Source organism: Leishmania major, chromosome 34 (genome assembly GCF_000002725.2).
Source record: "Leishmania major strain Friedlin complete genome, chromosome 34".
NCBI lineage: Eukaryota > Euglenozoa > Kinetoplastea > Trypanosomatida > Trypanosomatidae > Leishmania > Leishmania major.
This window is the reverse complement of record NC_007286.2, coordinates 956,029-983,574: the sequence shown is the minus strand read 5'-3', so window position 1 is coordinate 983,574 and position 27,546 is coordinate 956,029. Positions and strand designations below refer to the sequence as shown.

The following is a 27,546-nucleotide window of genomic DNA, read 5'->3' as shown; positions in this document are numbered from 1 at the left end:
GTGACGATGGGTTCGCTACACTTGTCCGCAGAGCGATTCGGAGAGCGTGTGGGACGTCCGGTGGGGAAGAGGGCACGCGTCAGGTAAGGCTGGGGAGTGCCGCGCTCGGGTCTGGGTTACAGACTGTACTCTGTCCGAGTGCGTGCGAAGCACCGGTTAATCGAGCGACATACTCTTCCGGCACGTCGGCAGGGGCAAAGGAAAAACGAATAGGTAATGCAAGCCGACGAGACAAACGAGAATACGGGAAAGCACAAAGCCACCTCCAGTTTTCGGAGGTAGACTCACGACTAGAGCTGTGCCATGTCGCCTTCCAATGGGGCCCGCGACAACATACAAGACATCATCTGTTCTCCTTTCGCGACGAGAATCGCTCACTCTCACCCCTGTTTCCCGAAGACGCACTTGCAAGCGTGCACCGCCGTCGCTCTCGGTCCGCCTTCCTCTTTATTTTTTGTTTGCAGGTCCCCGCTTCATTGGGGGATGCAGAGGCACCTCCACACAAACCGGTACCTCGACGCGCATAGAGGGTTGACAGCTTCGTTAGCAAAATCGTTCTTGCGACGCTCCGCTCTCTACTGCTCTCCCTCGCTCTCGTTGTCATTGCTTCTGTTTTGATTTGCCTGCATGTCTGCGGGTGTGTACGCATTCCTCTGCTGCACACCTTGCTTTGCTGTCTTGACCTCCTCACACGCCTAACTGCCCTGATGACGGGGGTGGGGGTGGAGGGCAACACCTCGCAGTGCCCGGTGTCTCAGCGTCCCGTGCACCCCGCTCCCCCCTATCCCTGCCAGATGCCGGAGCACGTCTCGTGACGACAGAGTCATGCATCCTCGACGCAGGGAGAGGTCAGAGCGATGTTTACCGCGACCCATGTCGGGGAGGAGGCCCTGGGTGGCGCCGCGTCGGAGCGACCGGCGACAGTGCACACAGCTTGTGCCACCCCTATGATTGGGCAGAGTGTCCGCTTGACTCGAATGTATCCTGCCCCCGGCCCTCAACACTGCCGAGTGGTGTGGTGGAGGGGCCTGAGTGTCACGTCTACTGGGCTGCCCCAGAGGTGGCGACCGGCGTGATGAGGGAGCGGCTGTGAGGCGACCTGCGACGCGGCGGGTGGGTGCGGGTACAGGTTGAGGCAGGGGGCCGTGCTCTCACATGACCGCGTCGGCGCATTGCTGCAACGCGCGCGTCTAGGCCTGTTTCCTGCCGCGCGATGGGGGCTTGTGCCAGGGTGGGGGCAGAGTGGTGCTGGACTACTGTTGTACGGTAGAATGACGACCCGCCAAAGGTGAAGGTATCGATTCTTCTGCTTCTTACTGGAAGCGCTTGCTTCCTCTCCCCTTGGTCTTTGACCGGAGAGGGCTTCGAAATTTCATTGGGCCGACTTCCGACCAGGACGCACACGCGTTTCTGTGAGTGTGATGTGTGATAACGTTTTTTCCTCACTGTTGTGCCGGGAAGCCCAGTGCTTCAACTATCCTGTCTCTGAGTTCACGTTAGTCCTACCATTATCAGCTCCCCCTCCTCTTTCTCCCCCATCATGTCTGCAACTGGTTGTGAGGCGTCACGGATAAGGAAGGTGGTCGGACGCTACACTTGTGTTGAACACGCCCAAACGATAAACAGTGATGCCGTAATAGCGGAACACACGCTTCAGCTTCGCTCCCTACCGGGCTGACGCTCAACAAGTTTGCTGAAACTGCCTAAGACAGAGGTTAGGCACTGACATGGCGCCTCTCTAGCGCACGACTAATCGACTTCTTCTCTTCTCTCCTTCGTTGCCCTTCCGATCGCCCACTATTGAGGACCGAAACCTACTCACTTCCAAGTGTCGAGGATTGAAAAGCAGCCCATGTTTTTTTCGTCCTAGACGCTCTCATTTGTGTCTCTTGTTCCTCGTTCACATCTGGCTTGCTCACCAGTGCCATCTCGCCCTCGCATACCGACATACACGTCGTCTCCTCTCTTTACCCCGTCGAGTCGCTGTGGCGCACAATCTTGTCACAGAGGGTTGCGCGTTCAAGGTTCACGACAGATTTGTACTCGCCTCATTTCATTTCTTTTTGTTTTGGATGTTTGCCTGAGTTTTGTGTCCGTCAGGGAAGCTCCACCATTTTTACTGCTGTTGTAGGCTCTATTTGTGTCAAGGTGTGCTTGGAGCTGACGTGCTTGCTCTCTTGTAGCGGCGGCCGTGAGGCCCACCAACAAAGAAAAGGTGGACACCTTTGTTTGTTTGCGAACCCGTTGCACTCTCTCGCTCTCAATTTAGGTGCGGACGAGTCCTCATTGCCGGCGACCACATGCGAAGGACGCTGCGCCGAAGCCGATAGAGGAGGAATTCGGAGGGTCCGCAGGGAGATCGAAAGCGGGAGGAAGAAAGAGAGCGACACGGAGGACCGGCAACGGCCAGCATCGACAACACCCCTAAAGAGGCAAAGGTGCGCGCGAGAAGAAGCCAAGGAAGAGCCGGAAGCTGCGAGGAAATTATATATATATATATTTATTTTTACGTGTTTTCCTCCATATTTCTTCTCATTCTCTCTCTCTTTTGTCTTGCGGCAGCATCTCTTGGAATTTGGGTTCTTCTGTTTTCATGATTTCGCCGCTTCTCAACCGTCCTCGTTTGTCTCTCGTTGTGTCCCAGTCGCGCATACGGGCAAGCACCATTCATTGTCTGCCCTCTTTTTATTCATTTTTTTTTTGTTTGGGCGGAAGCCGTGCATTGCGTGTGGTTGCCGTTCTTTCCTAGATCAGTGCGATCGCATTTTTTGTTTGTTTGTTTATGTGAGTCTAGTTTTCGCCTTTATGTCACCACCTGTATTCTTCTCTCGTGTTCTCTCTCTCTCTCTTCGTCTCGATCGCCATTCTTTTACTTTGTTGTTATTGTTTTTTTTGTGTGTGTGTTTTGCCCGTTGTTGCTGTTGCTTGCCCCCACCCCTTTTTTTTGGCGTGCGTGTCTGCGTGTCTATGTGTGTGGGTGTGTAGTCGACTGAACAGGAGCAAAAAAAAAACACTAAAAAACAAGGAATCGTTTAGGTGGTCGCTGGTAAACGTGGAAGTTGAAGGGGTTCCAGCAAACCAAAGGAAAACGGAACAAGTCGACACTGGGCACACAAGCAAACGAAGAGAGCTCCTTTTCTTTTTTTTTTGGTGTGTCTGTGTGGTGTGAGTGGTGTGTGTGTGTGTGTCGATTTTGTTTTCTGGCTGTTTCTTTTTTTTGCTTATTTATCATTAGTATTCGTCTTAATTTGCCCGTGCTACTGCTGCTGCGGTCGGATGCGTTGCCATCCTTTGCTGTTACCCTCGCTATATCTCTCGCATGAACACTGTTGTTGGCGCTTGTTGTCTTTTTTTCTGTTGGTGCATGACCGATTGTTGTGTTTGAGCATTTCCTCTTTGCCTTTCCGTCAGGTGCGTTCAGCATCACGTGCATCTCGCCTCGCTTGACGTTCATGTACCATCGCAGTTATATTTTTGCCCCACAACCCCCCTGTCCGTTGCTCTTTCCAGTCACTTTACATCTCTTTTGTTTTTTTTTCTTTTCCTCCTTGTGCTCGCTGCCTCGCACTGCATCACTCGCTTTGTGACACCGCCTCGCTCGCTTCACACGTCGCGCAACGCACAAACACACACACACACACACACACACATAGACACAAACACAGACGCTTCCATTCAATTTGTTAGCTCTCCCCTTTCCCCCGCACTCCCCCTCGCTTTGGCTTTGCTCCGGGGCCTTTGTCCACTGATTTTTTGCTTAGCTTCCTCTTCCCTGCGTTCCCTTTTCTTCTTCCGAAGCTTCTGTCGTGTCGCAGCTTGTCGTTACCCTGTCTCTGTCTGTCTTCGGGTGGTATGAGCTGGTCTGTGTGCTTTCTCATTGTTTCTCTTTCTCTTTCTGCATCTCTGGAACAGTTCTCCGCCCCGCCCCATACTACTACCACGTGGGTCTCTCGTTTCTCTCGCTCTCCGTTTTCTCTTTTTTGTTTGATGACGTGAGTGTGTGTGTGTGTGTGCACCTTGTTGTGGTTTTATAGTTTTCCGCCCGCTTTTTGGTTTCGAGCTGCCTGCCACTCGTCGTCTGCTCCTACTCCACCCTCCCCTAGAAAGTTGCCGAGCTGCGGAGACGGTGTACTCGCTGGTCCTCGGCGGCGCTCACATCGGGAAACGCTTTACCTTGTCGAACAGAACAGAAAGAGGCAACGCGCAGAGCGAGGAACCGCAAGCGGAAAAGAACGAATTACAAGCACACACAAACACACACGCAGATTCACGCACATACTCTTTCCCACCCTCACACTCGCAGACATTGACACACGCGCAGAAGCTCTCTCCTGCCTGCTGCTCCGTGTCTTTGCTCATTGCTGCTTTTTTTTTGTGGTTGTTTGCTTGTTTGCTTCTGTGTGTGTGAGTTTGTTTATGTTTGTGCGCACGTCGGCTCCCGCAGTCTTTTTCTTTTGCGTGTTGTCTTGCTCGTTCTGGCTATACACGCATAGTGTTGAGGTGCTCGAGTGATGGGCGTCCTATGCGGCTCAGCGAACTCGCACGGTGGCAGAATTCTGGCCGGCTGCGCTGACACCAACTGCCGATCGAACCAGGAGCTCTCGCGGTGCCGTGTGGACAGCACCCATGCGAAGCGAAATTTGTGCGCGCAGCACAGCCACTTTAGCAGCTCAGCCGAGGTTGGCGATGCGAACTTATCTGAAACCATCCTGAGCGCTAGCACAATCCATATCAGTCGAGTAGGCGGAAGCGGTAGATCTAAAAGGCTCGCCAGTGTTGGGGACGACACCAACAGCGATGGTGTAGGACACTTGTCTGCTGTCGGTGCGGCTGCAAGAGGCGCTGCGGAACACGGCAAGTTGCTGCAAGCGCCAGGGACAGCGCAACCCACGTTGCAGTCGCCGCATGCAGCAGCAGACGCCGCGCAAAACGGGCACGAGCAGCAGCAGCTTCAGCGAGGCGCGAGCTCTCATGGCACGTTGCGCGAAGCCTCCGTCGCACCGCAGAAGTTGTCAGCCCGCGCACTCCGCATTGTGTCGCGCGTCGATTCCATTGTGCGCAAGTGTGAGGGACTCGATGCGGAGCGGCCGACCGAAGAGGAAAAGGTCATGTACGAGGTGCTCGACGCCCTCCGCAGCAGTTCCGTCGGTCTGCTCTTTCGGAATCACCCTGAAGTGTCCTTTTCGAACCGGTCGTGCGTCATCTGCATCCCTGATTTCCATCAAGACGAAACAATCGATGGCTACCGCTTGCGCGCCGCCTACAATGCTGGCACCATCGGGCGAAGCTACTTCGCCACCCGTGACATCGCGGCATTATCGAGCAGGTGTACGCCCCCACACGGCTCGAGTGACTGCGTTTCCGACGATGCCGGTAAAGGTCCGGTATTCCGCATCCTCAAGGTGATCAGCTTTGTGCTCCGCCGCCGGCTGCTGGAGGAGATCACCGCGGAGCAGCGGGTTCTCGTCAACATTGTGCACCAGAACGTGCTGCATATCAGCGACGTTCTCAATGATGAGGCGAAGGAGAACATGATCGTAATCACCAACTACCATGCGAAGGGCAACATCGGCAACTACGCAGGCCGGCTCTCGCACGACTCCGACAAGCTGCGCCGGATCCTGGTGGAGGTGGCGGTGGGTCTTCGCATTCTGCATTCACACCGAGTCTATCACCACAATTTGAAGCTCGACAACGTTCTCGAGAACAGCGAGGGGCACTTCTGCATCGCCGACGCCGGCTTCTGGCGTCTCTTCGCCGTGCAGTGCCCGGAGGATCTTGTATTCAACGGCGAGTTGGCCTGCCTCCCGCCCGAAGTGTTCGATCCGGAGGGCCCGTACGCGACAGGCGAGGTCAATGTCGTCTCGGACGAAGGCGCGGCTGGAGTGGCGGCGGTGGATATATGGGGCTTTGGCGTGCTCATGTACCGCCTCGCCTACGGCTGCGATCCGGTTGAGATCGCCGAGTGCTCCTACGCGCAGGTGCATGAGCGGCTCATGGGCTTCGACCTGAGCTTCCCACCCCGCCCGCACTGGAGCTTTGCGTACGACATCGAGGACGCGATCAGACTCTGCCTGCAAAAGGAACCGTCGAAGCGGCCGAGTGTGCTGCGGCTGCTGCAACACACCTTCTTCAAGCACAGCTTGGTCGTAGGAACCTCGTCATTGATGCGGAAAATGTCCATGACTAGTAGCTTCGCTTTCGGTGGGCAGATGGTGGGTAGCTTCGGCGACCAGACGATGAGCGCGTTGGCGCTGAGGGGGGCCTCGATAAGTAGCGTGGCCGTGCCAAACTACCGCACCCAGCAGCGAAACGGCTTCCAGGTGGACGCTTTTCTTGGTGAGGGCCGCTTCTCGGAAACGATGATGGTTCATCTGCGCCGCAATCACTCCAAGCAGTTTGCCTTCAAGATTATCTACAAGTCTATTCTGCGGCGGCTGCAAGCACCTGGGCGGGAGAGATGGGCGCGCGAAATGCGCCGCCAGCTTGTTTTCTCCCGCAAGGTGGACCACCCAAACGTTATGCGCTTCATCGACATTGTCGAGGACAAGAAGGTGAACTGCTTCGTGGTGCAGGACTACATGTCGGGTGGGGCTATTGAAGCCGTGCCCCCGGTGAAGGGCGATAGCTCGTCCCCAACGCTGCAGGAGTTCTTGGTGGACGTGCTGGCTGGGTTGGTGCACCTGCACGACAACGGCGTAGCGCATCTCTCTCTGCTTCCGACGAACATATTCTTTTGCGAGCACACCTTCCACTACCGCATTGCCGATTTTGGGCCGCTGTTTGTGACGGCAGACACCTTGGTGGACTCCATCGCGGAAGGCGCACCGCTCTACAGGCTACCCGCGTGGGTGCAGCGGCATAGTCCCTTGCATGGCCCCGGCGTGGACATGTTCTGCGTCGGCCTCCTTGCCGCCTCAGTACTACCGGAGCTCTTCAGCACGGTATGGGCAGAACTGCTCGACGGTGAGAAGAGCAAGACGTTTGCCGTAGAGAAGGTGCTTACAGCCGTGCAAAAATCACGGGCGCAGCTGACGCCAGCGCTGATCTCCTTCATTGAGGACGCGCTGGAGGGGCGGTTTGAAGACGCGCGAGCGGCGCTGAAGCACACATACTTCAGAAACTTGAGTTTCGCTCAAAATTTGCCAAAGACGATTGTCGAGGTCACGGAGGAGGAGCTACAGAGCGCCGTGCACTCGAAACCTGAGACGCGCGACGAAGCCCGCATGCTTGAGGTCCTTGCACAGGACCCGTTCCAGGAGAGCCAGATGCTCAGCTCTGCCGGTGATGCCACGTTACACGGCAGCGAGTCATGCACGGAGGCGTCCGTTATCGCTGTTGCCGCAGGCGAGAAGCCCACGGTTCTCGTCTTCCAGGGCGAGAACCTGCTCTGCGGCCAATGCAGCGCCGAGCTGACGGTGGCCCTCTATCAGTGCTCCGACTGCGACAGCTACATCCGCTGCGGCAAGTGCTCTGTAGGCAACTACCACAAGGACGGCCACGAGTTAGTGCCGTTGCTGATTCACACGATCGAGCACAGCAGGGATGGTGCCAACAAGGCCGTGCTGGTGCAGCCGTCGACGGTGCCGGATGTGCACGCGCTCGAGACGCTGGAGATGACGGCGAACTTCCCGGTAGGCTCTCTTACGGCACATCTCGTGGCGCAGCGCGCAGCGGAGCGGTCGATTGCGGTGCGCAGCACTGGTGGCGGCAGCATTACAAAGGGCATGTTTGGCGACATGGAGAGCGTTGTCCGCCTTCCTGACGACATCAGCGAGCAGAGCATTTCGGTCAACATCAACGGTCGCAGCTTTATCAGCTTCCGTGGACTAGGTGGGGTGCCCGGCGGCGGACTGAACCTTGGCAGCGGCGCCAACAACAGCAATACGGGTTTCAGCACGGCAGGCTTCCCCAACGGCCGCGCGGATGCGGTGACGCCAAAAGACTCTGGCTCGCTTTGCTTGCCTCCGCCAATGAGGCTCTCACTCATGAAGGACAAGGAGGCGAGAAAGCTAGCGCTTCCCAAGGCCGAGGAAATCGAAGACGACGACTGGCAGCAGGAGCTGGAGCGCTGCCGCACCAGCAATCACTCGGAGCTGCTACTGTACAACTACGGGCTGGACGAGGTGCCGCCTGAGGTGTACGACCCGCCGCTGCTGCAGGTGGTCATTTTGGATATTTCACAGAACAACCTCAGGTCGCTGCCACATGAGCTGAGCTTCTTGATCCACTTGCGCAAGCTTGTGGTGTCGTACAACAAGCTCACCGAGCTTCCAGATAGCCTCGGCAACCTTAGCGAGCTCGAAAGCCTCGATGCAAGCCACAACGCCCTCGTGGATCTACCGCAGACCTTCATCTACCTCAGCTCCCTCACCTCGGCCGCGCTGGACTACAACAGCTTCTCCAGCATTCCTGATAGCTTGCTTGATATAGTCGCTCCTCCGCTATGTTCCAGCGCGTCGAACGTGATGGAGAACTTCACCATGGCCACCCCGCAGGTGAACGGTACGCGAATCGCAAGCTTCATGTTTAACCCGGCCGGCTCCTTAGTTGGCGGCTCCAGCGTGAGTAACTCCAAGGCAGTGATCATGTCGCCCAAGCTGAAGGTGATCTACCTCGCCGCCAACGACAGTCTGACAACCCTGCCTTTGCGAGAGCGGCTGCAACGCTTCGACGACCTCACGATTGCGCTCGACAACGAGCCCTCGCTCTACAAGGACTACTACGAGAAGAATCTCGACACCGAGCTGCCCAACATTACAGTGAACTGGAACAAGCTCTACCCGGATGAAATCGTGCCGTATCTCTACTGCGGCAGTCTCCGCTCTGCGCAGTCGCAGATGGTGTACCGGAAGCTGAACATTACGTATTTGCTCACTGTAGGTCGGCAGCTTGTGCCGGTGCCACCGGAAGGAGGCCATCACAAGATCATTGTCGTGGACGACATCCCTGGCGCTAACATTCGCATGTCTTTTCAGGAAGCCGTCGACTTCATCGAGGAAAGTCAGTCGAAAAAAAGCGGGTGCTTGGTGCACTGCTTTGCAGGTCTGTCGCGCTCCGCCACAACGGTGATTGCGTACCTGATGATCAAAAGAGGCATGCGGCTAGATGAGGCCTATCGGGTGACTAAGAAGGGCAGACCTGCGATTCTCCCAAACAAGGGCTTCTTTGATCAGCTGGTGGAGCTGGACAAGGAACTGTACCCCAAGCCCGACCGGCCCCTCGACATCGAGTCCCTCGGGCGTTCAGCAAACTGAACAAAGCCAAAGCAGAAGAAGGCATCCCTTTCGCCGCCGCGTGACTTCCCTCACATACGTGCCTGCGCCTCTGTGCATGTGAGCGGGTATGCGTATTCGCTGGTCTTGTCTTCTTGCATCGATGTACACCGTGGCGTCTCGACGTCTCACTCGCCCACAGCCACTTATTTTCGCACTATATACATATATATATATATATGTATATAGATGCATTTGTGTGTGTGTGTGTGTTATGTTTTCCCCCTTTATCTCGCTCTATTTCTTCTTTGCCGCCCCGTGCCCGTTGTTGCGCGTGCCCTTCACCTCCATTCCGTTTTTACCCGCTCTTGCTTGGTCTTCCCCTCCCCCCTCCTCCCCCTGGTGTTGTTTCACACGTTTCTGTCTTGGTGTATGCATATATATATATATGTGTGTGTGCAAAGGATGTGTCCGTTGTTTGCTGTTTTGCGTTACTGTGCTCTTTCCGCCGTTCTTTTTTTTCGTTTTTTTTTTCGTTGTTCTCGTCGTGTAAAGGCGCACTTCCGCCCACGTTCTCTTCCGTCTTGTACGTCCCTCTTTCCCCTTTTTTTTCTTCGCCGTCTCGTCCTTGTTTCTCGTTTTTCTTTTCGTCGTCGTTGTCGCAGCGGTCTCGTCTTCCAGCTCGCGTATTTCCGACATCGGACCACTACTTCCAGCAGTTTGGAACAGTCTCTGCTGTACCACATGAGCCTCGTCCTTTTCTTTTCTCCCCCGTATGATGTTTCCCCATCATCCCAGCCACACCGCGCCGTGGGATCCCAGCGTCCAGTGTACCGATCATGGACAGCAGGCAAAGAGCCTGCCGCACGCCCTCGGGTACGGTTGCCGACCCTTGGTGTCCGCGGGCACGGTCACGCCGGTGCCGGCCCACCGCGAGTTGTGCCGGCGATTCAACGGGTATACGTGCCCTACCTCCTGTTTTCTGATTTGGCAAGCGAGGCGCTGATGCAGGGCACAGCCCGTGGCTCCGCCAGTGCCGGACGCAGTGCAGCTGCAGTGGGCGCAGCGACGCACAGCGCTGTTGGCTGGCCGGCGCCCGTCACGAAGCGTCGGTACACGGGCCTGCATTCTGCAAGACGCGCAGTTCACCCCCACGGGGCCCACAGGGCACCAGGCGCACCAGCCTCTCAGCATCCCGGTGCAGCAAGAGAGAGGAGGCACGGCGCTGGCGACTGCGTGCTCACACAGCACGGCACGGGCACACACCTGCACGCCCTCCCCCTCCTCCCAACGACAACGGCGAAGCAGCGGCGTGGCGGCTGTGCTGCCGCGTCCCTGCCGGGACGCATACACACCACCTCGGGCTGCACACCTGAGAGCAACACCACCGCACGGCACACCGCCGACGCCGCCACGCAGACGCACACCTGCCAGGTGTCCCGCAAGCCCACAGCACAATGCGCGACTGAGGCCAACGGCACCCACACAAAGACGGGCCCTCCTGGCGACGCCGCCTGCGCAGCGCTCCGCACGCAGAGAGCTGCCGCGCTTGGAAGCAGCTCTGCAGACGCTGCCCAGCGCGCCGCCCTCTGGAAGGTGGTGCGCCGGACACTGGAGCACGCCATGCAGGTGGATTGAGCATTGCCCAGAACACGGCGCCCGCCCGCCCGACGAAGCACACCCTGTTGCACGCTATGACCTTGCACACAGTCACCTTGACACACACGTCTCGCACGCGCCGCCCCAGCCGGGTGCCTGGCGCTGCCCCAGCCGGGTGCCTGGCGCTGCCCCAGCCGGGTGCCTGGCGCTGCCCCCACCACACCCTCTGTGCCCCCACAGAACGGCAGGCTGTGAGCTCCCCGTGTGCGCACGCGCGTGCGTGTCGGCGGGGACCCCTCGGGCCCACACGCACAGCAGCGGCCGGCCCCCGTCGCGGCAACATGCGGGCAGGCCGTCCAGGCACGCACCCCGCGCCCCGCGACATCGCCGGAGGCGGCAGATCACCACCGCAAGCACTCCGGCAACAACGCCGTCCTCGAACACGGCGCTCACTCCACAAAAGCGCGAGCGCCTGTCATGCACAGCTGGCATGCCGTATCGCATCCGCGCATCGCATGCAGAGGGGCGAGGCGCGAAGAGACCCCACAGTGCATGTGTGCGAGACATGCCGAGTCCGCTCCAGCCGACCGAACGGGCTCGTGAGGCGCAGGTGCCGGAAGCATCACCAGTGCAGCGCGCACTACACCATCCGGCCATCCGGAGTCCACTGTGGGGGCTGGTGGTGATGGTGGTCGTGGTGGGTGAGGGTCGCCACGCCGTGTGCGAGACAGGATGCAGCGGCCTTCAGGAGACAGAGGGGGAGAAGCACGGCATGGAGGCAGACGCTGCGGGGTCTCACAGGACCCTGACCTGAGGCTAGGCAGCGTGCTCCCTCGGCTCGTGCGGCATGCGCGCAGGCCACCAACCGCATGCTACCCCTGCCCCACCCTTTGACAGACGCCACCGCCCTCGAGTAACGACCGTGAGGGCGGTCCCGCTTACTTCGGGCCGCATGGCGCGGCCCGGCTAGTGTGGCGCCGATGGCGCAGGCATGCCTGCGAGGGGGGAGGGACAGGGAGGGGCAGGCTGAACCCGTTGTAGATGCGTGGCCGGATGCAGCGGCCGGACGGCTCGTCCTCGAGGACGCGGATGTGGCTGCCGTGCGACAGGGGGTGGGTGAGGGGTGGTTGTGTGTGTGTGTGTACGTATGTATCGGGGTACGAGTTCGTGGTAGGCGGAACAGGGTAAAACAGTAAAGTGCCGTTTTATTTTCAGACGGACGTGTGTTTTTTTGTGTGTTGCTGGTGCTGTTTCGTGGGCTCTGGGTGTGGTCCCTCTTACCCTTCCGTGTGGAATGCAGAATGAAAGCAATCCGCTACAGAGACGCTTACGTAATTTCTAGGTCCTCTGAGAGCATGCCATGTTGGCACCTTTTTGAAAGCTGAAGGTGAGAAAGTGCACAACCACCTCGGCGATTTCGCGTAGAATGAAGGCGAAGAGAAGAGGCGGCAGAGGAGTGGATGCCAGCGACAGAGGCAGAGAAAAGTGTGAGATCGATGCAAGAAGGCCCCCCCCTCCCCCAAGCTTGTGGTACGGTGGCGGCTCCCCGTGTCAGGACGTTGACTGTATGCGTTTTCGCTACCCGTCTTTCTGCCCGTGTCGAACGGTGTACCCGCATATATGCTGACACTGGCGCCACGAAATCTGCAGGTCTGATTGTGTGATGCTCAGTCGTGTTGTTGAAGTCTCACGCAGCTCTTTGAGTGGACGCCCCGTTGCCTTGTTTCTTTACTGGCCTATATATATATATACATGTAGATATAGTGGGATCTCTTCAACGCGATGTACACAACCATTGATGTGAGTTCTGCCCTCTTTGCGGTTCTTTTCGTAAACATTATTTCTCGTGTGCGTGTGTGTCACATCTTCAAGCGCGCATCGGTGTGCATGTATCTCCGTGTAAATGAGTGTGCTTCATCGTTTTCTAGGCTTCTGCGAGTCTACTTTGCCGGTGGTGCTGTCTTGTTTCCTTCCTGCGCGTCTGGTCGCTGGGGTGACCTGGGTATACTCGCCTCCCCCCCTTCTCTACAGTATGTGCGCTTGTCTGTTTGCCCGTATGCGTGTGCGTGGTTGTGCATCCAACCCACCCCAACCTCGCTCCTCTTCCAAACGTTTTCGCTGCTCCTTCCATTCGCGTGTACAGTGGTGCCGGATCTGGTGCCCCCGATGAGGTCCAAGGCGAGGAAGGCCCCCCCCTCCCTCCCTCCGAAAAGGAAGGAGCTCTGCTTCACCACTGCAGCATAATTGTAGCGGAGGAAGTGCATAGTCAAGAACTCGAGGAAGGATGCAAACACGCAAGCTCATGTCAGCGGCAGAGGACGACGGAAAGCGGATGGCAAACGAAACAGGGCGACAAAGGGGGGGGGTGCTGCCGGAGAGGAGTGCCGAGTGCTCATCTGCATCTCCCCAACGTGGCAGAACGCACGTCCTAGCTGAATAAAGGGCGAGGAGGCAGTAAAGTGTACTGCGCGCTTTTCTGTGACTCTTTTCTCCCTTCATATCGCTGTTGTATGTGCGTGCCGTGCCGCTGTCACGGCTTGCCGTGTTGCCTCTTCGCATTCTACACGGGCGAACGGCGAGGACGTCACGGGAAAGGACGGTGGAGCGAGGAGGGGGGAGCAGGATTCCGTGATGTGTTTGACTGAGGCGAAAATTCGCCTCTCTTTGCTGTTTCCAAACTTTCTTTTTTCGTGTGCTCGCCTCTTCCTCTATTCTCTTTGTTGTCTTTCCGTGCCGTTCTTCCTGGCTGTGGTGCCAACGGTGGTGCATAGGAGAGAATCGAGTCGCAGGAGGAGAAGTGGCCAACGGGAACCCACTCCGCATCCGAAAACACAAAAGCCGACGAACACAAAACGTCAGGAATGAAAGCCGGTTTATGAGGTAACACGTCTCTCCTTCTCCTGCCTCCTGCCTCCTCTTTTTGTTTTTGCGGATCTCACCAACTCTGTTTCTCGCCCTCTGCTGGCTCTGGTTGCCATGACGATCGCTTCCTTGTTTGTTTTGCTGCTGCTCGCTACCACACTTTGACGATGTATTTCGCCCTTTTTCTATTCGTTTTTTTTTTGTTCTGTGCCCTCTTGTCCTTGTCTTTTTTTTGTGTATGTGTGTGTCTTCCTCTTCTCCCTTCGTCGCTCGTGTAGCAGCCCTTCATCACGGTAGATGTCGTCTTTTGAGACACACACACACACACACAAGCAAGCATTCTCACTCTCAGCGTGTGTGTCGCTTTCGCGGTTGTTCCTGCGTCTGAGACACGCTGTGAGGCTTCTTTCACATGCACACACTTCATGCGGCCGCACCCTCCTCCATACCCACCGACTTCCACCGCCACTGCCGTTATGTCTGTCGGTGCTCCTCTTTTTTAACCGACTTTTGCCCTTGTTAGGGGCCCTCTTTCGCTTTTTGGGTCATTTTCCTCATTTTTTGTCGACGTTGAAGGGAAGGGACACCTCGGCGTGGCTTTCCAGGGTTCAGTCTCCTCGACGCAGGGAGAGGTCAGAGCGATGTTTACCGCGACGCATGTCGGGGAGGAGGCCCTGGGTGGCGCCGCGTCGGAGCGACCGGCAACAGTGCACACAGCTTGTGCCACCCCTATGATTGGGCAGAGTGTCCGCTTGACTCGAATGTATCCTGCCCCCGGCCCTCAACACTGCCGAGTGGTGTGGTGGAGGGGCCTGAGTGTCACGTCTACTGGGCTGCCCCAGAGGTGGCGACCGGCGTGATGAGGGAGCGGCTGTGAGGCGACCTGCGACGCGGCGGGTGGGTGCGGGTACAGGTTGAGGCAGGGGGCCGTGCTCTCACATGACCGCGTCGGCGCATTGCTGCAACGCGCGCGTCTAGGCCTGCTTCCTGCCGCGCGACGGGGGCCTGTGCCAGGGCGGGGGCAGAGTGGTGCTGGACTCACGGTGAAGGGCAGAGAATGTACGCGTTGGAAAAAGAAATTACATGTAGGCTAATTTTTGTGTGTCTGAGTGTCTCTTGCCGTTCTTTTCCGTCCTGAAGCTGGTGACTCTTTCGCTTCCGCTACTCTTTCTTTTTGGTTCGTCTCTGTGTATAGGCGTTGGCGCGTGCCATTGGGGGTATGAGTGTCTTCGTTGAGGTGCGTTGGCGCCTCGGTTTCTCTCGTCGTTATCCTTGTTGCTCGTGTATATGTGCACGCGCTGACACTGATGGCGTGTTGATCCTAGATGACGTCCTCTCCCTCTGTCGCCCACGCGCACGCCACCGCACGATCTCCCCCCCCCCCGCCCCGCCCCCTCGCTGTCGCTGTGCCTCAAGCCGTTTCGTGTGGTCTTGTTTTGCCTCTTGAGTTGCGGTTTTCTCTCGTCCTTTTCGTGTGTATGTGTGCGTGTGTATGTTTATCATCGTTCTTATGCGCTCTCAAATTATGCGAGAGATATATATTTTTTTTTCGATTTCATTATGTTCCGTTTCACATGTTAATGCGTTGATGTCAGCTTGAAAATGCATTGCGATGGTAAACGACAGGAGACGTGCTTCTGCTGTGGTGTTGTCCTTTGATTGACTGTTGGTTTCGTATGCTGGTGGAGCTCTTGCTGCCCTCTTTTTATCTGGTTTACTTTCTGTGTTGCTCTCTCACCCGAATTTGTGTGTCCCTCTTCGATTTTGTTGTTCTTGTGCGCGCTACTGGAGTAGCGGCGGGAGGGTGCAATGGATGACTCATTTTTTTTTTTTCACTGTTGCCATGTATGAAAATCTGTGCCCTCCCTTTACCTCTCCCTCTTGTCTTCATTCTTCCCAGGTCCCTTTCCATTACATTGCATCTTTTCTTTCCTCACCGGCTGAACCTCTTGTTTGTTTTAAGTGTTGATGTGCTCTAGTTTTTCTGTTGTTGCTGTTGCCCCCCCCCCCCTTTTCGTCCCTACCCGTCCCGCGCTCCTGATGCTGCTCTCTATCTCTGTCTCGGCCTTTTGGTGACCCCTTCGTGTACTGCAGTGTCTCCGTCCCTCCGCGTCATCCTCTCCCCTGCCCACCGCTTTTCTCACGCTATCTTCCTCGCTTGTTTTCTTCCGTACTTCTGCTCTCGTTCGTCCTGGTATGCGTGTGCGTGTGTGTGTGTGTGTGTGTGTGTGCTGTTGTCTTTTTTTGTTGTTGTTCCGCTCTCTCTCTCTCTCTCTCTACCTTATGTTCTTCGTTCCTTAACAACTACCTCCCCCTCTCTTGCCTACGCGCCGACCCTCACACACACACACACACACACTCACTGTAGGCTCGTATTGCGTCGATTTTCTCCTCCTCGTGATTCCGAGGGTGCAACTCTGTTCATTAGTGTCCATCTCCGTACGCAGTCTACGTATTTTTTGCCGTTGTTTTCTTTCGCCGACGGCGTTTTTGTTGTGTGTGGTACGTCTTGTTGTCCTTCCTGCGTTACATGCTGATCATCTTTCCTTCTCTTGTTTTCTGTCCATCTTTGTCCTGCACTCCAGTGTCTCTTTCTCCGAGTTGGGCCTTCTGTTTCTCTCTGCGGGGTTATGGGCAACGGTACTGTCGACGCCAAGTAGAAACGAACTGACGTTTCCCCTTTCTACTACCCAGAACCAGTAAAACTGAGAAGCATATCAGGAATTCCGCAATGGCAAGTGACGATGGCCCCGCCTAGACGTAGGCAGGCGGGGGGGGGCGCATCTCGACTCTGCCTGTGCGGCTGAGTGCTATGGGGTTGAGCTGCTCCACACGCACAGACACACACACACACACACACACACACACACACACACACACACGCATGATCTCGTCGTTTTTCTCGGCTGCCCGTGATGTGTGCGCCCTTCTCCCGTCTCTCTCTCTCTGATTACTCTCCCACCTCCCCATGTGTGCTTGACTGCCTCTTCCAACCTGCACCACCGCCGCTTCCTTCTCTCTTCTGTTTTCGTTCTCATCGCTAGAGAACGATCCCACTTGGCCGCGTACAGATATTGTGGGCTGGTATTCTTCATACATACATATGTGAAAGGGCTAGCGTTCCGTATTGCATCTCTCCGCACCTTCCCATCAGGAGAAGCTTCGCGCTCCCCGCAACACGCGGAAAACTCTGTCACCGCTGCCCCATTCAAACATCCCTTCTGTCTTGCTCCCGGCGTTCTCGCGACGCTCACGCCCTTTCTGTGTCGCGTCTCGAGGGCTCGTAGACAAGGGTACAATGAACGCATCGTCGTTTTTGCTTACGCCACCGGCGGTGCCGCGGCAAGAATCTTCCGTAGCATCCCACCTGACCTCCTCGCCGCTGCTGGTCGACGTGGTGCCGTTCGAGGCTTCGCTGCAACGCCTGTTGTACGAGAAGGTTTCTACAGACGAGCAGATGTGCAGCTACTCGGTGCAGCAGGCGTACCGCGGGCTTCTGTACGGTGTCCGTGCAACCACGCTCACGTTGACAGGGGCAGGCGTAGGTACCATGAATCACGAGTCTGCACTGGCTCCCTCTAAAGAGGGCGCGACTCAGCGCGACGCCGCGCTGACAGCGGCGACAGTGACGGACGCGTGCGTGCTTCGCGGGTGGCAAGCAGTGCTGTATCGCATGGCGCTTGCGGCCACCCGCTCTGCTGCGGACTTGGAGTGTGCCATCTTTTTGAGCACCCGCATTCTCTGTGACCCGGCGACGGCCCACGGTCAAGGCAACGAGCGTCCATGCTGCACGCATGAGTGGACGCAAGCGCTACTGCGAGGACTGCCACTGAGGGGTGTCGTGAAGGGCAGCAGTGAGCACAAGGAGCTTGATGACCGATTTGTTCGCCTCGTGCATGCAAACCGACGGTACCAGCTTGGATTTGTTCTCATCCTGTCGAACACGCTCCGCATGTTGGCCAGCGGCCACGTCGAGGGTCAGCGACTGTGCGCCGAACACACAGAGCTGTTCACAGGCATTGCACAGGGCATGGTGCCGGCTGTCGCGAGCTACGTGGAGGAGTTGATGCGCGAGAGCGCACTGCACGCCGTGAGGAGGACGGATGCGGGCAGCGCCGCCCCGCTGCCGAGCCGGCTGACGGTTGAGCTGAATCACCTCGTCGTGCACTCTGTGCACTGGCTCACCACGGACGTGCTGCTGGCGCACATGGACGCCGAGGCCGACTCATCCGTGGACGCCAAGGAGGCAGCACTCAAGTCGAGGAGGCAGAAGAAACGCCCGCCGGTGCTCGATCGTGACCTACCAGCGTGCCTGTGGGGGTGCGTCACAATGGTTCGCAACGCGCTGCGACGCGGTTTGCGTTGGCTCGTCGAGGAGTTTGATCACCGTGGCTCCCGCACAGCAGTGAAACCGGCAACGGCACTGCTGTCAGCTGTCTCGAAGCAGCTCGAGGACGTCTTCACAGATGTGGTCAAGCACCAGGAGCTGCTACAGTGCTCGCTCCTCAACGCGATGCGCGAGTTCAACGGGGCTGCATCACACAACGCACGGAGTCTGACGGAGATGGTATGGGCCCACACACTGCAGATGTGCTTCCTTGTTCGCAACTTGACTGGTGTTTGGGTCGCCGTACACGGGGGCCTGGGCGTGTCGACGGCGTCGGCGGGTTTGGTTCTGCCAGCGTACAGGGACGTTTTGATGTTCATGGCCAGCGCCCTTCTGCGCGTGCCTGCCCTGCAGGATGCGAAGGAGAACGAGCGCACAACCTTCATGGCAACCGATGCGGCTTTGAGTGCGTGCCTCGCTCTCGTCGCAGCGGCACCCACCACGACGCTGCAAGCGGAGTTGTGGGCCACAGACAGCGGCGTCACGCAACAGATCCACGCTCTTCTGGTACAGCGGGCCTTGCGGTACCGCAGTGAGCGGGTGCTTCGGTTAGCCTCACTGCTTTCGCGCGCCGTGCTGGACGCGGCGGTGCGAGGCGGCGCCCTCGCTGGCTTCGCCGCGGACTCGTCCGACCAGTTGCTAGAGCTACTCGAGAGCGAGGACGACGCCGCGTCGCGGTGCGTTAGTGAGCTGCTGTGCGTGTCTATCCTCGAGCACCCATACCGTCTTATCCCGGCACTGTTTCGTATGCTGGAGCACGGTAGCACGGTCACGCGGCGACATGTGCTGGAGGTGCTGTGTAGCCTACCGGACCTCGTCTCGGAGCAGCGCACCGCCGAGCAGGACACAGCGGAGACGCATTCCTCGCACGTCAGCGCGTCAGATACCGTGGTGCCGTGGCCTGGTGGCCATTCGAAGTCTATAGGCGCACACCGCCGCAACGTACTCCGACTGCTTGCGGAGAATCTGTTGCTGCGGCTGTCGGATGAAGAGCTGTGCTTGCGGCTGCTGAGCTCGTCCCTGTTTGCCAAGGTGCACCCGGACGATGTGCTGCTCCCTCTCTTGAACCTCTGTCTGCAGCGGGATGACACGGGACGTAAGCAAGGCGCCGCGCTGTCGGCGCTGACCTCGCTTGTCACCGCACACACGAGCACAGCGGAGACGTACCTCTTGCTCTTGCAATGCGGGTATCAGTGCCTGGCGGCAGCGAACGGCGGCACCTTCAGCGCTCTAGTCGCCCCTGAGGGGGTAAAGATGGCTACCGACGGTGGAGACAGCGAGCAGAGCCCTACGAAGGTGCGGCGACCTACTCCGCAGACCCCAGGCGACATTCTATCGCAGGCCCTCCTCTACTCAGCTGATGGTATTGCTGGATCGGCGCACGACGTGTCTTCGACACCGGCTGCCATGTCAACCACAGTGGTCGAGATGAACGCATCATCTTCTGACGCGCATGCCGGACAGTGGCGTCGCAAGGAAGCGCAGTTGCAGACGGCGCTTCTGACGCTCACAGATCGGTGGGTGCGGGTGGCGGCAGCGAGCTGGACATACGCTTGCCATTCCCTCCCTCTCTTTCAGTTTCTGACCCGCCAAGCGAAAGGCGGAGCGGGTGACGGCACAACTGATCATGCCAGCGACTCTGGTGCCCCTGCCGACGAGTGGGTGCAGTGGGTCATGAAGTACACGCTGCGGCTTACCGCATCGCTTACGGGCCTCTTCAAGGACGACCTCTCGTCAACTGACCAGGCTCGCCTAAACACGATGCACCTTCGAGCCATCTGGGACACGTTCTTTGCATGTGCGTCGGCCACGGAAGGACCGCCTGATGACAGGTGGACACGGATTGCTTGCCGTGCAGGAGGCACCGGCAGCGGAGGCGACGCAGACGCGTCGGCGCGCCTGCACGCAGTACTGCTGCCGCTCCTGTGCTTACGCAGTTGTGCGCCAAAAACATTCGCCGTTGCAGACGCGACATTCGTGACGGATGCGGTGGAGTCACCTGCGGAGGGCGACGAGGACGGTGACGTTGCCAATATTGTGCGCCGACTGTGGCGAGTCCTCTGGCGCGGCGCCACAACGGAGGCGCAGTCGGATGCGACGATTTTTGCCGCGTACCCGGAAATTCACCGGGTCGCGTTGGAGGTGGTGTGCCGCTTTCCGGCGAGGCTCTTCTTTGGCGCATGGACGCGGTGGGCAGCGGCGCACGCAAAAGAGACTGAGGCCTCGGACGCTTTGAGCTCGCTGGGCGACGAGCTGTCGGTGTCGAGGCTGTTTGCGTATCGTGTGTACCTCTTCGGCGTGTCATCGTACCTTGCCGCTGCGAGTGTGCAGACAGCGTCGCGGCACAGCGACCCATCGGCATCGACGGCGGCGGCTCTTTCAGCAGATCACGGCAGTGACTTCGCCAGCGACTTGCAGGTTGTCCTAGACTACCGTGCCACGCTGGAGCGGCTGTTGAATGTCACGTTGCCCCACTGGTTGATGGAAAAGGAAGGGGACATATCTGTCAACTTGCCATCGTCGCGGCAGGGGGGCTCACTGGGAGCAGCCGGCGAAGCGGGTCCCAGGATACCTATCAGCCAAGGCTCGAGCGAAAAGGCGGAGGCCATGAGACAGCGACTGTGCGTCGCCGCTGTCGATGCTGCAGCAGTCGTCGGCGTTGTGACGCTAGCCAAAACCAACGGTTTTCCAACGTCATCTTCTCCACCGACTCCCGGCAACGGTTATACCTCCGTGCTCTACGCCTTGTGCAACAGTCTCCTTGCGACGCCGCTGACAGGGTTGGCGAAGGCGTACAGAGACGCCGAGAAGCGCGAGATGTCGAAGGAGCTGCCGAGGCACGACAACGCGAGCAGAGAAACGGATTGGACCTGGCAGCTGACGCGCTTTCAGCTATGCCTCCACATTCATGAGTGCATGCTGAACGCTATCTCTCTTCACCCCACCCATGCGAAGGGTCTGTTGCTGTGTTGGTTTCGTGGCTTCCTCCGCCCGATTGTGGAGCTGTCGAACGCTGCTTGCAGAAGTGTGGTGGGAAGAGAGCTACACGAGTGTCGTGCAGCCGTGGACGCATGCAGTGTCATTTTTCAGGCTGTTCTGTTGGCGCGCAAGGTCGGCAGCCCCGCTGCCCCTGCCTTGACCAACTCAGCAGAAGACAAGTCGTCGGCCTCGTCGTCTCTCCTCTTTCGGCTTGCATGGGAGGAGAGGGAGGCGCTGGTGAGCTTTTCCCTCGGATGCGTGCGGTTCACGGCGTCGGCAGCGGTGCAAATCGTTGGCGTCCGCCTCCTCTCTGCGCTCCTTGTGGCTGCTCCCGAGCTCTTCCTGAGCATGGAGGGGTTGAGCACGCAGACGGTCACGTCGGCGCCTTCCCCCCGTATGGGCTCTTCAGCTTCGCCCTGGTGCGCGTTCGAAGATGAGCAGCGGCTTCTGAGCTCCGCCGCGTCTGCGCTGCAGTCCATCGCCCTCATGCACCCGGATCGCCCCACCCGCGTTCTGGCTGATGAGGTGCTGCGAATGCTGGAGAAAGCGGCAACGGCGAGCGGCACGTGACCACCTTGGACGCGAGCGTGAAGGAAGAGGTGGAGTGGAGGGCTCGCGCGTGCCGGGCGACCCCTTCGTACCACCACCTTCTCTGCGCAGCAGAGGCGATGCCTGAAACAGAGGTGCATGGGCACTGCCAAAAAAAAAAGAATCTTAATTCACATTAGTACTCACATATTCACAAACACAAACGCGGTGTTGACACCTGGATGGCGTACTGCTCTCTCGAGCACGGGGAGGCAAAAGAAGCGCCAGAACGCCGAGTTTGTTTATTGAGCGGACATCACGCGCAAAGGCTGAAGAGCAACAACCAAAGAAGTGTGTGTGTGTGTGTGTGTGCGTGGAGGGAGGGACGGACGGGCGGGCTTCCTACAGCGCACGTTGTCGAATAGCGGCACTGGCAGAATAGGTGAGCGAATCAAAACCTTCCAACGTCGCTTTCGTGTGCTCGAATGGGTGCTCGCTGTTCTTCCTCCCGCGTCGCCCACGTTTCCCGCCTACTCCACCTTTCCCTCTGTCGACTCGGTTTGCGAAAGCGGTTTCGATTCCCAATCGCATTCTCTATGTGCGCGTGCGTTGGCGTGTACACGCTCGCACGCCTCCTCTCTTTTTGTGCACCGTACCACTTCTCGATTCCACCCTTTTCCTTGTCTTTTTGTGTTGCGCACTGGCGCTCATTCACCTCTTCTCTCTCGACGGCCACGCTTCCGCTATCGTCGCGAGGCGAAGCGTCGCGTAGGGAGCAGCACTGGGAAGCCGCAGGGCACTTTCCGTGTCTTTGCGCTTCCTTGTTCCTCGGTGTTTCGCTACGGAGGGCGCAGCCGCGCTCGTTTGTTTTTTCTTTGCCGCTGCTGTTCCTCTGTCTCGCATGCGTTTCTGCACGGAGACGGACGCCACCGATGACGACGTCGTGTATGACTCCTCTCCACTCGTGGCGGGTGCTGACGTCATCTCTCAAAGCCAAGGTGAGCCTTCAAATGACACTGTGCGGTGGCCAGTGCTTTCACTGGTACCGAACGCCGCGCGGCACGTTTGTCGGTGTCATCGGCGACGGCGTCTTTGAGCTGCGCGAGGTGCAGTGCCGTGCCAAGCTGCAAAACCAAGAACTGCAAAGGACCGCGTCACAGCGGCCAGCGTCGACACGGGCGAAGCGGCGGCGCGCGGCGAGCTCTCCTGCATCCACCTCGGAGGCTGCCATGGGCCAGAACTACTGCTGCTCATGCTGCTGGATCGAGTACCGGCGACTATGGCCGCTAGCTCACCCACTGCGCCTACGTGGCAAGGGTCGCACGAGCCCACTCCCATCATCATTGCGGCACACAGCTGCATCATCGGCACACACAGTAGGGGAGAGCGACGAGGAGATGCTGAGCCGCTATCTCTCTCTCGATGTCGATCTTGACCAACTATGGCAGGAATGGACCGACTCGCCAGAGACTCGCAAGCATCCCCTCGTGGAATACCTCGTCGGCAGTCGCCGTCAGCGACAACTTTTGCGCAGCGGTCACGGCCAGCGTGTTTGCGAGCATGACGAAGCACAGGCAAATTTGTACATCCCCATCCGCCATGTTCGGCAGGATTTGCACTCGTGCCTCTTCTCCTTCCTGTGCTCGCAGAACAACAACGTCACGCGCATCACAGGCATGATCTACGCACTCTCCCGCGCCTACGGCGACCACCTATGTGACGTCCAACTCGCCACTGGTGAGGTTCGAGCGCCGCGGAAGTCGGCTGCTGATACGCGGTCCAAGGCGCCACAAACGCATTCCCGATCGGACCCCGCTGCTACCCGGAGAGACACCATGGCGTCTCCGTCACTGAAGCCGCACAGCGCCAGCGCCAACGCTCCGGAATGGCTTTCGGTGTACAGCTTCCCCTCACTGGAGCAGCTGGCTACGGTCACGGAGGACACGCTGCGCAGCCTCGGCTTCGGCTACCGCAGCAAGTACATTGTCGAGGCTGTCAGCTTTATCCGGACACAGTTGCCTCCGCCGGAGCTTCAGGACGAAAAGGCGGTGAAAGGGAAGATGCACTTCCCTCCACACCTAATACGGCAACATGGGGCGTGCTATCGAAACGGCTTCTACTCTGCTGTGCTGGGCCATCACAGCTACCACCACCAGCATCAACGGGACATGTTGCTTCTCCTGCCGGGTGTGGGGCGCAAAGTTGCTGACTGCGTGGCGCTCTTCGCGCTCAACCGCACCCACATTGTCCCCGTGGACACGCACATGGCGCAAGTTGCGGTGGAGTACCTTGCCGCACCAAGCGCCGCGACGGCGGTGGGTCGTAAGCGCTCTCGTCCAGGGTGTCCGTTGCCCGAAGAGGAAGCCCGCTCACGGGATAATCTGCTGCTGGAGTGGAGGAAGCAGGCGGAGGTTCTCAAGGTTAAGAAAGGCGTGTCGCCAGCGACCGTAAAGGCGATAGAGGAAGGTGGAAGCTCTGCAGCAGCCCCGCTGCGCGCCTCACGAAAAACGCCTGTCCCACCCTTGTACGAGCGGCATCATAACGTCATTCAGGAGGCCTTCCGGAAGCTGTTTGGCAACTACGCTGGGTGGGCCCACAGCATTCTCTTCTACTACCGCATGCGCAAGTGAGGCACCGCGCGAAAGCAAGGAGACCTCTACGAGGCGTGTGCTGGTCTTCTCTTTTTGTTCCTGGCTTGCCTGCGCTCCTCAACGTCATCACAGAATTCTATCATTGCGCTTCATTCCAAATATGCCAAGAGGGACAAGGAGAAGGGAACCCTATTCTAATCTCGTGCACTCATCTGTGCCGAAGCAGATGCGATTCACGGGAGCACCGTCGCTGTCGCAAGCATCGCGGCTGAGGCGAAGGCGGCACCGACTAATCTTGGTAGGATTGTGTGCCGTTAGATGACGTCGCGACAAGCGTCACCCCTTTTCCCCACCCCCTCTCCGTCGGCTCGCGCATTATAGACGCCGCCGTCGCCCACGCCGTTGGCGAAAAAGTATTCCATGACCATGCCATCCGCAATCGGCGCGTCCGAAGAGCCGCGGCCACGTGCGGCAATCACGGAGCGACTCCTCTTCCGCGCATCGGTCAACCTGTCATTCGGCGATGCCTCTCTCTTCACGTTAGCAGTTTCTGTGAGGGCTGTCGGGCAGCGCGCCTGTTTCTTTTGATGATGTGGTCTTTCACTGCGAGACTCGGGAGTATCGGGGGGCAGAGTCTCAAGGTGAAGAACGTGGCGCTGCTGAGCGGGGCTGCATTCACACGTATCCGGTGGGTTTTGACCTACAGGAGATTCAGGGCCACATATTTTCCGAGGCCCTCTTAGTCGCATCCGATGACGAACAGCTGCAGATGGCGCGCGGCCCCGCAGTTGTTCTCGGTGAGAAATGCGAGTAACACACGCCCAACTTCCGACATGCGCGAAGCTCGGTGAAACCGGTCACAAAGCTGAAGCCCGCACGCTGCAAGCAGCAGCACACAAGCAGATGCTTTGTGCGCTTGAGTTCGCTGATGATGCGCGTGACGGAAACGTTGACGTGCAGAGGAGTGCTCGCTGCTTTGAGATTGCTAGCAACGCGGTCTTTTTTTGGTTTGGTGGTAGTAGTGGGATGGAGGAGATAATTCTGTTGGGAAAGACATATCATCAACCTCAACAGCACGAATGCTGTCAGCCTTTATCTTGTCATTCTGTGCCCACTTCTGTTTCTTAGCGTACTGCTCCTGCAGGCGTCGCAGTATAAGGCGACAAACAAATCATAGAAGCACCCCCTCCCTAGATTGTCTGCTCGCGATTGGGTAGTAGCGACGCGAAGGCACGCCTCCACACTGCAACGGCACTCACTTATGCGGAGACGATAGGTGCGCCGAGAGCTCGTTTTTTCTCTCCCCGTCACTCCTACGCCTGTCCTCGTTCCCTGCAGAGCACGTTGGCTCAAAGCGGCGCACTGATGACGGCAAACTCGCCGTCTAGCGCCGTGGATCTGCTGCGCTTCCTTGCGATCTCGCTCGCCGTGCACGCCGACGCCATCTGCTGCGCCGTAGACGACGTCGAGGCCGCCATTGTAGAGTCATCCACAAACGATGAGCTTCTTGAAGCCCTTGAAAATGAGCTGGCCGCCTTGCTCGATAGGCAGCGGCGACTGCACGTGACCCGCTCCATGATTGCCCTCTCGCAGGATGAGCGGCGCCGTGGCATGGAGCTGCGACGAAGTTGGCAATCGTTGACGCAGCAGCACGGCAGCAAGCGAATTCAAACGTCCCGAACACCGTCGAGTAGATCGGCATCCCTGATGCGCGGTACACCTCGTCATCCGGGCGAGACATTGTCCATGGATCTGTTCCCAGATGAACCTGAGCAGGAGTATGGAGCGTCGGCGGTGTCAACACGGGGGCTTTCCACGACCACATCATGGACTGCACCGTGCGCGGGGTCCGACGCGGACTCGGTCGATGCGCAAGTCGAGCGGCTCAAAGCGAGGATCATGCATCTCGACCGCTACTCGCTGCGCGGCAAACTCCTCCAACTGGAAAGCCAGAAAAACGCGGTCAAAGAGATCGACCTTGAAGACCTGGTGGCAAGGGTGGTGGACCCTTTCGAGTTTCCAGCCTCCGTGCAAACTCTTTGGTGCAGTGCCGCATCCCCGCACTCCACCGGCTCTCAGGCAAGCCCCTGTGCCCCGTTCACAGGGGCCTCTCATCGCTGCGCACACTCTCAGGATGTCACTCTTGCCCAGCACGCAACGGGTAAGGGTGGTGTGGTGAATCACACAAACATAGACCTGCTACTGGCGCGGGCATGCCAGCGACTATCTGGACGTGCCGCTGACGCATTAGAGGCTCTGGCGTCGACGAACGTCTCTGAGGCGAGCGCAGCAGCGCATCTGCTGGGATGCATGGTGTACGCTGCCGAGTTGGACTCCAGCGGGAGCACCGACCTTGCGGCAGTGCAGCAGCTGCAGACGATGCCGCGAGACACTCTCTCTCATCTCTATGACCATTGTGTGCGCAACAGTGTTTGCGAGGCCAAGCTAGACGACCGCTGCTTCGGCGTTCGAGACACCGTGCTGGCAGCTCAGGATTTCAATGCCCTGCCTGCGGAGTGGGCCACATCGCAGTCGCTCAGTCACGTGCCGCTGGATGAGATCCTACCCTCTGTTCGGCATTTGCTATCGCCTCGCTTCACCTTCGCGGATGTGGCGGAGCTGAAGCAGCTACAGGAGAAGCGAGTGGCCTTGCAGGAGAAGCTTGTGAAGCTCGTGGTGGATGGGCAGGAAAAGGATGCGGAGTTGCTGCAAGACATTGCCGGGAGTCAGCGCGACCGCGCGGTCGCAGCGGCACGTCTGGCAGTGGCCGAGATGACCCCCACCTCAACATCGGCACACGCCTGGAAGACAATGGTCCTGGTGCGTGATGATGAGCGCTGACGGCCTCTCGACGGTGGTTCGTAATGGCGCCTTCGTGGACACACTTGTGCACGCCGAGGTTGGGGTTTCGGTCTGCGGGGCGCTGCTGCGCCTCACCCGCACTGCACGTCTCTGTCCGTATTCATCTTATGATTTGTTTTCCCTTTTGGGGGCAGGCGTCATGGTGGTTTTCAGGGCGATAGCGGGCATTCTGACACGAACTGCTTGTGGTCTACAGACTGCTGTTTGGTCGGTCTTGTTCTTCTTCGTAGTTCTGGCTGTCTTTCTCCTCATTGAGGTTAACGTCGCGTGTGCAAAACTCTTCCCCTCTTCCCTATCCTCGTTGCATCGCCACCCCCCCCCCCTCCGGGGGTGCGCATACCTGGATAGTGCCGAACATAACTTACATCATCAGCGTCAGAAGTTGGTGTTAGGGAAAGAATAACACCAAGATTGAGCGCGGAGAAGTACGGGTGGAGAGGTTCGCATTGGATGGTGCCTCGCCGCGCATGCACCAATGAGTGCGGTGGTCGTTGCTCGAGACGATTCATATAGACTCTCCCCA

The 27,546-nt window shown here is 58.2% G+C and overlaps 4 protein-coding genes across 4 annotated transcripts; all 4 read left to right on the top strand.

Moving 5' to 3' along the window:
- Positions 1–5,108: 5,108 nt before the first annotated feature.
- LMJF_34_2190 (putative dual specificity protein phosphatase) lies at positions 5,109–9,257 on the top strand (the record flags this gene model as incomplete). The annotated part of the gene is made up of 1 exon (XM_001686265.1): positions 5,109–9,257. One exon carries the CDS (start codon positions 5,109–5,111, stop codon positions 9,255–9,257), a length of 4,149 nt encoding a protein of 1,382 aa, XP_001686317.1.
- A 7,717-nt stretch (positions 9,258–16,974) lies between these two features.
- Positions 16,975–21,612, top strand: LMJF_34_2180 (conserved hypothetical protein; the record flags this gene model as incomplete). The annotated part of the gene is made up of 1 exon (XM_001686264.1): positions 16,975–21,612. One exon carries the CDS (start codon positions 16,975–16,977, stop codon positions 21,610–21,612), a length of 4,638 nt encoding a protein of 1,545 aa, XP_001686316.1.
- Positions 21,613–22,502: 890 nt separating this feature from the next.
- LMJF_34_2170 (putative 8-oxoguanine DNA glycosylase) lies at positions 22,503–24,200 on the top strand (the record flags this gene model as incomplete). Its single annotated transcript, XM_001686263.1, has 1 exon — positions 22,503–24,200. One exon carries the CDS (start codon positions 22,503–22,505, stop codon positions 24,198–24,200), a length of 1,698 nt encoding a protein of 565 aa, XP_001686315.1.
- Positions 24,201–25,526: 1,326 nt separating this feature from the next.
- LMJF_34_2160 (conserved hypothetical protein) lies at positions 25,527–27,002 on the top strand (the record flags this gene model as incomplete). Its single annotated transcript, XM_001686262.1, has 1 exon — positions 25,527–27,002. One exon carries the CDS (start codon positions 25,527–25,529, stop codon positions 27,000–27,002), a length of 1,476 nt encoding a protein of 491 aa, XP_001686314.1.
- Positions 27,003–27,546: the final 544 nt, after the last annotated feature.